The sequence below is a fragment of the Pipistrellus hanaki genome, assembly GCF_964339955.1.
Source record: "Pipistrellus hanaki genome assembly, chromosome: 6".
Lineage (NCBI taxonomy): Eukaryota > Metazoa > Chordata > Mammalia > Chiroptera > Vespertilionidae > Pipistrellus > Pipistrellus hanaki.
Window position 1 is genome coordinate 7,928,521 of NC_140508.1, and position 12,468 is coordinate 7,940,988.

The 12,468-nt window shown below is 53.0% G+C and overlaps 1 protein-coding gene across 1 annotated transcript; it reads left to right on the forward strand.

Annotated features, from left to right (window-relative positions):
* Window positions 1-1,919: 1,919 nt before the first annotated feature.
* ANKRD60 (ankyrin repeat domain 60) lies at window positions 1,920-10,282 on the forward strand. The gene is made up of 4 exons (XM_084888967.1): window positions 1,920-2,019; window positions 6,310-6,440; window positions 7,795-7,960; window positions 9,910-10,282. Exons 1-4 carry the CDS (start codon window positions 1,935-1,937, stop codon window positions 10,143-10,145), a joined length of 618 nt encoding a protein of 205 aa, XP_084745093.1. The 5' UTR covers window positions 1,920-1,934; the 3' UTR covers window positions 10,146-10,282.
* The last annotated feature ends 2,186 nt before the right edge of the window (window positions 10,283-12,468 follow it).

A 12,468-nucleotide genomic window follows, 5' to 3' on the forward strand; every position in this document is an offset into this window, starting at 1 on the left:
AGTGGATTAATAAATCGGAGACTACATATTAAGAAAAAAAAAAAAACACCAAGAAACCTTCGATTCATTTTGTGTTCAATTTTGCCTACAGTAAGTAGATGGAGGTAATGTTTTGCTTCAATAACAAGCGATTTTTTTTTATTGCCTAGAAATTGAGATTGCCACGTTGTTCAAATCTGTTGATATAGAAGCCAGTATAGAATTATTCAAGTGGAATCTTGTATTCTGAGCAGAGCTTAATTTTCCATTAAGGAAAAAAGATTAGCTTCTGTTTGTGTTGTGATGTGTGGAATTCCCATGCTGAATCAAACATGCTGGTAGACATTCTAGAGACTCTGTAAATAATCTAGCCTTTAATGTGTCAATTTATATGTTAAAATTTTTCTATTATGTGAGTGTCTTTCCAAGGCAAAGATTTTCTCTGTGTAACTAATTTTTCTGCAAAAAGTACACTTATAGCTTATATTTTATTCTTCTTAATTTTATTTTTATAACCACTGAGCTTTCACTATGATCTGGTTCCTGTGCATCCTGTTTTTTTCCCCATCACTCTAGCTTTTTTGTTGTTGTTAATCCTCACTTGAGGATATTTCTCCATTGATTTTTAGGGAGAGTGGGAGAGAGAGGGAAAGACAGAGAGAAACATCAATGTGAGAGAAACACATAGATTGGTTGCCTCCTGCATGAACCCAGACCATGGTCTGGACAAGGGAGGCACCTGCAACCAGGTATGTCTCCTTGATAGGACTCAAACCTGGGACCAGGCTGACACTCTATCCACTGAGCAAACTGGCTAAGGCACCCATCACTCTAGCTCTTTGTGTATTAACTGTCCATGGGCCCAGGGGCTGAGTGCTTGGGATTTGACCATCACAAGTGAGCTTCCTATTTACTTGAATGTTGGGCCGCCTCTGGTGAATTAATGGAAAAGCACAAGATGGTTTCACAAGATGGAGCCCCCTTGAAAGCTATTCTGACAATAGAGCCTTTGCCACGGGACCTTGCCCTTTGTTTTTATCAGCCCCTTTCTCACTCTAATAATTCCAGAGCGTCTTCAGAATTGATGGGTTTGATGCAGCTTTGAGAACTCATGAAGGTCTGTCTGTCTCCCACTCCAGAGTGGCCAACTACTCCCCTACTCGCGCTCCCCCAAATCTGCTGAAATGAGGCATATTTCTGCAATGTTTTTTTTAATCATTATTTATGCTAGAAATACGGTTTTTAAGCAGGACTAAAGACCGCCTGAAGCTTGATTTAGGGCCTTGTTCAGCATAATTCCTCCAGGTAGTTGGTCCCCAATTAGCAAAGATTGTATTTTACAGGGAGATGAGAAGAGATCACGGCTCCCAGCAGCGGTGGGAAGCTGCCTGGCTTTCCAGGTTAAAGGAGTGACATCCAGAGCAGCCTGGCAGCTTGGCGGTGGAGTTGGGGACCTGGTGGGAGCTGGGGGCGGGGGCGGGGCGATGTCTATTGATGTCAGTGAAGCCCCCCATTGTCGTAGGGAAGAGCGTCACGTCCACGTGAGCCGCCTGTGTTTACTGCGGGGCTCGGGCCCACGGAGGGCGCGGGAGGGCGCGGGCGGCGATGACGCGCGGCCGCTGAGCTCAGCGGATGACGCACGCGGGGACGCACTTGGGGACGGGGCGGCGGCGGCGGGCATGCAGCGGGCCACCGAGGGCGCGGGGGGAGCGCGGACGGCAAAGCCGCAGGGGAGCGCCCTTCGCCCTGACCCTGCCCTGGGCCAGCGGGGCGGGAGGAGGATGGGCTCCGTGGGCCGGGGGCGGCGTCACTCATCGAAAGCCCGCGTCCGGGGTCGCAGCCACGGCTCGCGGGCGGCGAGCATGGCACTGGACTTGGCCCCATACCGCTTTGTCATACGGGTGCTGCTGGAGGAGACCGGGGAGATGTTCACCGTGACACACTGCCATGGCGACATGACGGTGCAGGAGCTCAAGGAGGAGCTGGATCTGGCAGCCGGCATCCCCTTGAACCTCCAGCTACTCCAGTACCTGGACCAAGGTGGTGCCTTCTCAACCCCTCCCCTAGCCTTGCTATTTATTCCCTGGACCCGGGTGCCCAATCTCCTCTGAACGTCCTGACGCTAAGGGGAAGCAGCCCGATGAGGACCCCCAGGTGTCATAACACACCCAACCTCCTGGGATCCTCAGATGGAAAAGCAGTCCCTGGCCAACAGGGTTCTCCCGATCCTAGACAGATCCACACTAGACCTCAAATCTCAAGACAAACCTTGTCCGCAGGACCACCCCATGCCATGAACCGCCCTGACTCTTAGGGTTCCAATCCCAAAGCAAACCATGCCCATGGCAGGAGCCAATCCCATACCTTCTGCCACAGCAGGGTCCCCAGCAGCTCAGACCCTCACGCTCCCCAAGTCTTCATCAGGGACCCAAGTCCCAAGGCCAAGTGTCCACACAAGACTGAAGCCCTAAAAGAGCCTGTCCTCAGTGGAACCCCATAACCAGGACAGACCTGCTCACAGTAGGACCCCAAACTCAAAGCAAACTCCCAAGTCCTTGTGCTGGGCACATGGACATAAGAATCCCCAGTCCTCCAGCCAGCCACGTCCACACAAGGACACCAAACGCCAAAACAAACCTGTCCCCAAACCCAGAACAAACCTGTTCAAGACAGCCCCAACTCTCTAGGCTAAGCCCAAATGCCTCAGAACCCCAAATCCTTAGGAAACTGTTTATGTAAGGACGCTAAAGAGTGAAACAGCCTCTGTTCACCTCTACCCCAAATCCAGAACAGACCTGCTCAAGACTGAACCCCAAATGTTCTTGGTAACCATGATTGCCTTAGAACCTGGAATCCTTTGGCAATTGAGTCTACACAAGGACTCTAAAGCTCAGAACAAGCCCCGCCCATGTTGGGAACCAAAACCAAGAAACTTGGCCAAGACTGCCAGATTCCAGACTATCCAAGTGACCATCAGAACCCCGAATCCTCCACTGACAGTGTTCACTGATGAGCACTGAAGCCTGAGACAAACTCTGCCCCTTGAGAACCCATATCTGTAGGCAAACCATGCCCATGTTTGAACTTCAAAGTCCCTAACCTGCCCTCGCCTGCAACAGACTTTACCCAGATCACGACCCTAAATCAGAGCAGACATGCCTAATTCTGAGCCCCTAATCTCTAATCAACCATTTGTGCATCTGAACCTCAACCCACCAGCCATTACTGTGTTTGTAAGGATGCCAGACGGCAAAACAAACTTCCCACATCTGGACCCCAAATTCAAAGCCAACTGCCCACACCTGAAAGCCAAATCCCAAGTTCACCATGACCGAATACACCAGAACTCCAACCTCAAGCAAAGTGTCCCATAAGTGCTCTAAAGCATGAGACAAACTCTGCCCACAATAGCACCCCAAAAATAAAGTCAAACCTACCCACATCTGCACCCCAACTCTCCATGGGAACCATGTCTATATCAGCACTCCAATTTAAGCCAACCTCATCCATGTAAGGAAGCTGAAGTTCAAAGCAAACCTCACATATGAGGACCCCAAATCTTAAAGCCAACTCCGCTAGTACTAGTATTTGAAACTCGAATCCCTTAGCCAACCTAACCTACATCAGAACCCCAAATTCTAGATCAAATCCTGCCTGAGTCAGACCCCCAAATTTCAGGGAAGAACCTGTTCAATTCCTCACTCCCAGTTGCCACACTACCCAGGGCTACATCAGAACCCCCAAATCTTAGAACAAGTCTTACAGACATAAGGTCTTCACATCCCAGAACTGATCCTTCCCAAAATAGAAAGTAAACCTTGCCTTCATCAGAACCCCGGATCTCGAAGCAAACCCTATCCACATTTGAACCCCGAGCACTGGCACTAACCCAGTTCGTATCCGAATCCCGATCTCAAGCTGTGTACTTTGTCCACATTAGGGGCTCAGAGCTAGCTCCACAGGAATCAACCCAGCACCCGAACTCACTGCGGCTAAACTGGGACCCCCGAGCTTCCTGTCCGGACACATCCATGCGAGAGGCACCGAGTGGAGGGTAAACACCCTCGCCATCAATCTCCTCCCGTCAGCCAGAGGACCTGGCTGGCCTATCCCGATCCCTACGATACTTGGATGAGAGGATCAAAGCCCCCAGCCTCCGTTATCCACCACCCGTGGACATCAACGCAAAAACACTTAAAGGAAGAGATGGAGAGCTCTGGCTGCGGCACAGGGATGTGAGCGGGCTCCTGCAGACACACAGCAGTGATGCCGCAGAGGCCAGGATGGTGCAGACAGGTCCCAAGCAGCTCGGTGCTCCCGCAAGCACTCTGGGGCAGCTTCTCATCTGCACGCTGAGTCCTCTCACCCAGAGAAGTCTCGATGCCATGTCCCTTCCTAGACAGAGAGACTCGGAGAAGCGTCTGTGGGAGCCGAGGCCCCTTCCTGTGTATCGGGTGTCTGAGGACAGTTCTGGGCAGAAACTTTGGGGCATTTCTGAGGCTTTATTCCAAGGGAAATAGATCTCAGACCCCATCTGCATTTAACATGTTAAAAATGAGGTGAACTCCTGAAGGACTCAGAGTTCCAAAACAAGTAATTCGAAAATTATGTCTCCTGAACTACGAATGTCTGGCCCGCTCCGGTGAATTTATTTCTGCTGATGAGCTATGCTGAGCAGTAAATTCAAGAAAGCGAAGTCACAGGATTGTGACTTAGCGCTGATGTCACAATCCTGTCCCTCAACCAGCACTTAGGGAGTGTTAGAAGCTTGACCTCTCTCTGGGCTGTGGTCCTTACTGTGGATGGCCCACGGGAGAGAGAGAAGGTGGGACCACTCGACGGATGACTCGAGGGCTCCTGCCTATATGTAATGAGCCGAAGCCTCTGTGCCCACCTCAGAGGTCGCAAGGGGGGGTCAAATGAGCTAATGGGTGTGAAAACCTTGTGAGACACAAATCTGAAAGGGGTGAGCAAATCCGCAGACGAGGGTCGCCCTGACAGGTCTGTCGTCAGCTCTAATAATTTATTTAAGCAGGTGATAATTAGTGTTTGTGTAAGCTGGAGTCGCTCCTGCCGCAAGGAAGAATGTGCTCCGATTTCTTCCCGAGGAGCTGCTCAGCATGTGTGACTCGCACACTTGTCGTTCGCAGGGAAACACAGCTTTACTTAATTTCTTCAAGGTTGATGGGAAGACAGGTTGTCTTGCTTAGTCTAATTACTGATTATCCTCTGTGCTGGAACCACAAACAAGACCCTAATTAGCAGATTTGCCAGCCACCACTTCCTGTTTACATCCACCATCCAGAGTGGCTGGGAAGCAGAGATGCCAGCGGAGCCCAGAGCGAGGGCGCCCAGCGACGGCAGGTCTGGTTGGAGTCCCGGCTTTGCCATGCCCTGGGGGCCTGAGTTTGCTTATGGGAGGTGACAGGCCTCGCTTGCCATGAAGATTACTTAATGTGGGCACTTCTGCCCTGGCCGGGCGGCGCAATTGGTTGGAGAGTTGTCCCATACACCAAAAGGTTTCAGGTTCAATTCCTGGTCTAGGCACATACCTAGGGTGGGGGTTTGACACCCAGGCTGGACATATGGACACGGAAGGCAATCGATTGATGTTTCTCTCTCCCATCAATCCACCCCCCCCTTTTCTCTCTCCCTTTCTCTCTCAAATCAATAAAAACATATCCCTGGGTGATAACTAAAAACAAAACAAAACAAAACAGAATGTAGGTACTTCTTTCAGGTATGTAGTAATCAACCATTAAACCCAAAAAACACTGGTGAATTCCACCTGGAATAAGTGACAACCCAGCCCAAGCAGAGAGGAGACTAACCTGTGGCATTGCTTATGGGGAAAGCACAGATCCAGCAGACGTGTGCCATTGCTACCTCTTACCCAACGAAGACAACGCTCGCCAGAGGGTTTTGGCTTGACTTGTATGACCACGCCGAGCTGTGCTACACACAGAGGACAACCTCGGTACTTCAAGTTTTCACTCTGTAGAGTTTGCCTCATGAAAAGACTCTAGCGACTCTTGTTCTTCGCAACATGATGAGTTATAATGGCAGAATTTGGTAAACAGTTGCCTTGGATTTTGGGTTTGGAGGTGGCTGGTTGGCTTCTCTCTGAGCGGAGCCACATTCGTGTTCTGAGAGCAGGAACGGCCACGGCCGCTTGTGTGGCGCCATCACGGGAGATGCGTGCTCACGGCTCTGAAGGTACCTGTGATAGCCAAGGTCAGATCACCTCCTAACTAAACTAACGTAGTAGTTTATCTGGAATACCCATTTCTTTTTTTTTTTTTTTTTAAAAGAAAAACTGATTCTCCGCAGGAATTTTGATGGATGACACTACCCTGAGGTTTCACGATGTCGTTCCCGGTGGAATTATTTCATTACATGTCTGGCGTTATGATGGATGGGCGGACCTGGTTCAGGCAGCGGTGGAAGGGGATAGCAGTAAGGTGTTCTCATGATTCTTTACATGGGTATTACACCTCAGGAAGCAGTTGTAAATGGTGTGTGTGTGTGTGTGTGGCAGGTGGGGATTCCCAGACTTTAATGTAAATATTTGAGGAGAAATTTCAGCGCAGGGAGAAAAGATAACAAGGACTTATGTCCTAATGTTCAAATCCAGGTTCCAGTGTTTCCCTCCCTCATTGGGTTTGCGATTTCACTGTGTTCACTCACTTTTGACATATAATCCACTCATGCCCCCCAAAAGAATCTGGGCAATGTGCTCTCTGTTCACGTGTGTATTTGGTGAAGTCGGAAACCTAATATAACCGCCAGTGCAGCGCCCGGGTGCCCTGGAGATTCTCGGCCCGGAACACGGGCAGGGGCACCGTCCTGGCGGGGTCTGCCTTTCTCCGGTACACAGCAGGCGCCTACTGTTTGCCAAGCCATGTGCTGGGCTCTGGGGTGGGCGGTGGGGGGGAAGTAGATGGAAACCAGCTTGTCCACCCAATGGTGAAGACCAATCACTCAGACCCAGGGGGCAAGTGTGTGTGCTTTCTAGAAAAGCAGCTCATCAAATAGGGCTGAGCTGTGTGCAAGGAGACGGAATTCACTCCGGCTGGGAACGGGCTGGGAGGCTGGGTGCGGAGGGGTGTTGGGATTAGGTCGAGGAAGGGTGAGCGGGTTTGGGGGAGGCAGGGACAGCACTGCAGCACCCCTGGGTGGGTGCACGTCTCAGAGGAGGGTGTGGGGAGGGGCCACGGCCAGGTCCACCCTCGCTCCTCTGTCTCCCAGGCCTCTCCGGTGCCTGGACATTCTGGCTCTGATTCTGGGCTCGGGTGACTCCCTTTTGTCTGAGCCAGCACCCTCCTCCCCGCCACCCCACGCCAGACACCGCCATCAGGGAGAGCCCCCTCCGTGCACCCCGAGGTGATAGTGTTCCGGTTCTTCCTCCCCGAGAGAGAGCCGAGTTCAGAGTGCTCCCAAGCTAGCGGACCCAATGGGCCCGGAATAGATCGCAAGGTCGGAATGAGCACGTCTTGGGGGAAGCTTGTTCACCGAGGGGAGCCCCTCTGTGCTGGCTGGGTCTTCCTCACTGGCCACGACCACCTTCCTCTGGGCACCCGGAAAAACCTGGCTTCAAGCATTGACAGGAAGCATTTCCAGCTTCCGAGCCTGCCTGATGGCACGTTCCAATTTCCTGGGCTTGTGTAGTCCCCCCATCCCCGGCTGTTTTCCAGCCTCCCCGATAGGGTTCGCCCCCCTGGCCCCACGGTGGCCTTCACTGGGCTTTTGAGCAGACCTACCCGGGGGAGGGCCCTGCCCAGCCGCCCCACGCTCACGCCCCTCCGTTCTCGCCAGCTCTCCTGCCTGGGCGTGAGCGAGGACTCTCCGTACCGAACAGCCACTCTGCTCTACCTGGGAGAGAAGCAGCGGAAGAAGTGGGTGGCTCAGAGGGCCTTCGTGGCCTTGTACGTCGCCTCGCACAGAGGCCACGTGGAGGCGGTGCAGTATCTTCTGGAACAAGGTAATTGTGAGGCGAGGATGTTCAAGAGCTAGTCCTTGGTGAGGAGGGAGGACAGAAAGGTTTCTCCTCGGTCCCTTCAGCAGCGGCTTCCTTTGTGCAGGTCTTGTTAACCAGCCATCAAGGTCCCTGTCTGAGGTGCCTCAGGACACGGTAGCCAGGGGCCGGTGCCCTCCCTGGCCAGGCCTCCAGGGAATTCTTTCTGCTGCAGGAGAGCAGCCGAAGGGGCGTCCTGGCTCCATGTCCAACCCGACACCCCGGGGCACCCCCCAATGCCTGTGTGGTTTGCACCCCAGCTGAGTGGGGTTTCTGACATGGACTGGGGGCCCCACGCTGGCACCCTTCTCCTGCTGGTTGGCGGCCCTTCCCTCCGAGCCTTGAGATAATCACCCCAAACACTCTTTCCTCCTCTCCCTCCCCACCTCCAGCCTTAGCCCGCATTGTCCCTGAATTAAGGGCCTCCCATGAGATTCTGTGAGAGTGGGCGCCATCTCCCTGGATGTGGGATGTGTCTGAGGAAAGAGGCCCACAGACTGAGGTGTCGCCCATCAAAGAACAATGCACAGTGGTTGCGGCCAGGCCCAGCCAGGCCCGCCCACGCTTCCAGGGAAAAGGAAGCGCGTGGCAGGCAGCGTCCTTGGCCAATGGTTGGGAGCTCAGAAGAGAGCCTCGTCCAAGGGTCTCCGCTGTCAACACCCCCAAATCAGACCCTTTCTTTCCCGCCTGCAGCCTTGGCCCCACCTCTCCCCACTCAGCCTGCTCTCTCCCGCCTCCGGCAGGCAGGGCGGGCACAGCTCGGACCTGCGGGTAGGATGACCAGCGGCGTCCTGATGGAGGGAGCTTCCAGACTGTACCCCCCGCCCCTGCCTCCTGCACTCCGCCTGTTGTGAGATGAAATATGGGCTTTTCACAGCCCAGCATCCTTTAAGCTCATAAAATGTCATTTTCCCTCTGATGGAACTGTGATGTATTTGAAAGCACCAGTTAAAAAATTACAGCCGGCCTCGCGACGTCTTCTGTCCTTTGCAGACAGCTGTTGGGAAGAGGCGGCCTGGCCCGGGCCGGGCGCTAGGAGGACCTGTTTAATGGACCCTGTGCCTCACCAGCCAGCCATTGCTCACAGAAATGGGCTCCCCAAGTGTCAGTCCCATGGAATTGAAGTGCCTGGTTTTCTGTGCCATGACATTTGTTACCCAGAATTTGGTTCCACTCAACAAGTGCACATTGGACACCTGTCATTAGCCCATCCACCTGCAGGAGGCAGTGAGGGATGCGACCAGAGCCAGGTGTGCCTATGAGTCAGGCCGCCTCTCATCCGTCACGGCCTGGGCGCCTGTCTTCCCCAGGCATCACGCTAGGTGCTGGGGAGGAAAACATAACCACTGTGCTTTCTGCCCTCATGGAGTTTATGAAGGGACATGATTACAAGCAATTAATTCCATGGTCGGTGTGCACAGCATATCCACCAAGCTTACACAGAGGCGCTCGGGGTGCTGATGAAGGAAGGGCTCCAAAGGTCACAGCACATGCAAAGGGCCTGGGGCAGGATGGGGGAGCAGGGTATACTTAAGGGATGAAGCTGGGAGGCTGGTTTGATCGGGGCATGCAGGGTGGGGAGGAAGAACATTGTGGGGGTGTTGCTTGAGTGAGAAGGGGGAGGGGAGGGAAGATGGAGCAGTAAAGACCGAGAACATTATTACCCCAAGGGCAGTGGATGCCAGTGCGGGATGGGAGGAGGGTGACTGGCTTTTTGAAAGACCACCGGCTGCGATGGGGGAGAGCCTGGGGGTGAGGTGGTGCCGGGTGCTGGGGGAGGCATTGTCCCCTCGCGTAGACCTGGTACTGAGCGTGGGAGCAGCTGTTAATTTTCCTAACATTCCTTTCCCAGCCTCAGCCCCTCCATGCTTCTCTTCCTGAACACACCTCCCTCAGCCAGCTTTCTTATTTCACAGGAGCCAACTGTCTCGGCCGGTCCCCCATGGGCAGGACGCCTCTGCACGTGGCTGCACTCACGGGCCAGTCGGACTGTATCAGCCTCCTGCTCCAGCACGGGGCCTCTGCCTATGCCAAGGATGCCAAGGGGGTGACCCCCAAGGACATCACCCACCAGCTGGACCACAGGCAGGATGAGCAGCAGATGCTCCTGTCCCAGCAGCCAAAGGAGGGGGCAAAGGGCCTCAAGACCTGAGCGAGGCTTCGCAGAGAGGAGAGTCTCCCCGGAGAGGAACACGGCTGAGCTCCCGCTGAGATGTTTGCTGGTCAAAGCCAAGCCGGGCGACTTCTGAAGCGCTCGGATCCACGGTGACCCTTGGTGAGCAGGAAGGCAGGAAAACATGGCAATTAATCTGAATCAGATAGTAAATTATCTGTCTTGGTTGCAGATGACCCGCGGAGGGAGCTGATAGAAATAGGTGAGCCGCGTTCATTTTGTAACCCATTACGGCCCTAATAGGCTCCATGCCAGCCTTTAATTTTAAGCTGTTTGCGCGTGGTGCCTGATAACGCCACTCAGGGTGATGAGAGCCAATTACCTCGTCCCGCGCCCGGAGGTCGCCTAATGCACCGGTGCCGGCGTCCCCGCCATCAGGAGAGCGGCCCTGCCGGAACTGCGCGGTGCGTGTCGGCAGATGTCAGGAGGCCGCGTGCAGTGAGCTTCCATTTGCAAAGCTCACAGCTCCAAAGGCTCCCACGGCTAGTAATGTTCCAGAAGTTTCCCTGAGCCATCCCTGAGGGGTCTGAGGCTTGATCCGGGGTGGGGTGGGGTCTGGGGAGAGCTTGGTTCTCCAAACACGTTCTCCCGAGGGTGCCTGATGTGTTGAAAGGCAACGAGTTGGCGGTGAGTGTGGAGGTGGTGGTGTGGAGGACGACGATGAGCCTCCAGGAGGAGCCAGCACCTTTCCTGTGTCCCATCGCCAGTGGCCCAAGCACCACCTCCCTCCAGCTTTCCCCTGTCTGAAGGCGCCATGGCTCAGCTCCAATGGAAACGGGGGTCAGAGGCAGCCAGCTCTTTCCAAGCTGTCTAGAGCTGGAAATCTGAGTTTTTTGATATAAGTTTTGGTTTTGAGTGTTGGCTTGAACTTTTTAAGGATTGTGATATGGTACAAAAGAAGATTTGAGGCACGCCCATAAGACTGCCCTCCATTGTGAAACTAACTCATTTCACAGAGGAACGTGGGTCCAAACTACTTGACTCTCATTGGGACAATCGTTGGCTCTGAAGCCACAGGGCGGGCGGCCCAGGGTCCCGTCTTGGATGTCTCCCTAATGCTCTATATTCTGCTGCAGCTTCCGGAACCCCTCTCGGGCGCATAAGTTGTGTTTTTAAAGGGATGGAGATGGCATGGAATGCTGGTGCCCTTCCTTCTGACATAGGTCCCAATACCTGGGTTCAGCTTTTGAATTAACGGCCATGTTTCCTGCTGTCAGAGCAAGGAGGAAGAGCTGTGTTGATGGGGCCCTACCCTCCGCAGTCGGGGCTGTGCCCAGCTCAGCGATCTGTTTGACAAATAATAGCCAGGAAAAAAATAGAGTTTAGCGTCAACTATGTCAAAACCAAGATCTTGTTTTTGGCAGGCTTTCTCCAAAGTCATAGGCAGATATTAAATAACCCCACTGAGCGGGTCAATTCATTTAGCTAATGAGGTGTGTTGGGGGTGGGGTGGGGGCGGGACTTGAGCACCCTTTAACTTCACAAGTGGCATTACTCAAAGTCATGTTTGCCTGGAGCTTTGCTCTATTGTCTTTGTTTTAGGAGAGCCAAGTGCCTGACACTTGTCCTCAGAACTTTGGAGGCAAGCACTCTGTCTTCCTGCGGCCCCAATTCAATTAAACTCTTGGCCAGAAATTGGGCAGATTCCAAGGTCTCTGTGGTGACATTTCGCTCAGTCTGTGGCAGGGTCATTTGAGCATGCCCGAAGATCCCGGGGACTCTTCATTTGAGGAAATCTCAACTCCTCTCTCATATTCAAACAAGCCTCATCACAGATCCAATAAAAGATGTCCACCCCATAGAAGAGTTGATTTGCAATTGATCACAGTCATGTTACATTGGCAGATATTTCATTAAACATTTTTTAAAGGTGTTTTTTGGGTCATTCTTTGACGCCAACAACAACAGAAAAACACATTTGGGGTTGGGGCATCTCATATTTTTTTAGAATCTGGTTAAGGCATTGGGGATGGTGTGTGGCAGTGAAACAGCGGTGGTTTGCAGGGGCCAGGAGGGCCTCACTCTCTTGAGGAGAGAGTGGGCTTCCTCTGGGAAAGGAGCGGGGCCAGTCTTCTGGGTATAAAATCCAGCCCCTTCTCTTTGTCTTGTACTTCCTGTGAGCCTGGGCTCCCAGTCACTAGACTAGAGCAAGAAACTGGGGGACTAGTGTGGGGATGCAGTGTTTGGGGTCAGTGTGGACCCCAGATCACATCTTTTATTTTAAAAAAATATATTTTATTGACTTTCTACAGAGAGGAAGAGAGAGGGATAGAGATTTAGAAACATCAATGAGAGAGAAACA

Bases quoted from the DNA above. Each gene is read 5' to 3' on its own strand.
- ANKRD60 (XM_084888967.1), top strand. From the start codon at position 1,935: ATGACGGTGCAGGAGCTCAAGGAGGAGCTGGATCTGGCAGCCGGCATC. The intron at 2,020-6,309 runs GTGGTGCCTTCT...GATTCTCCGCAG, and splicing joins ACTCCAGTACCTGGACCAAG to GAATTTTGATGGATGACACT. The intron at 7,961-9,909 runs GTAATTGTGAGG...CTTATTTCACAG, and splicing joins GCAGTATCTTCTGGAACAAG to GAGCCAACTGTCTCGGCCGG.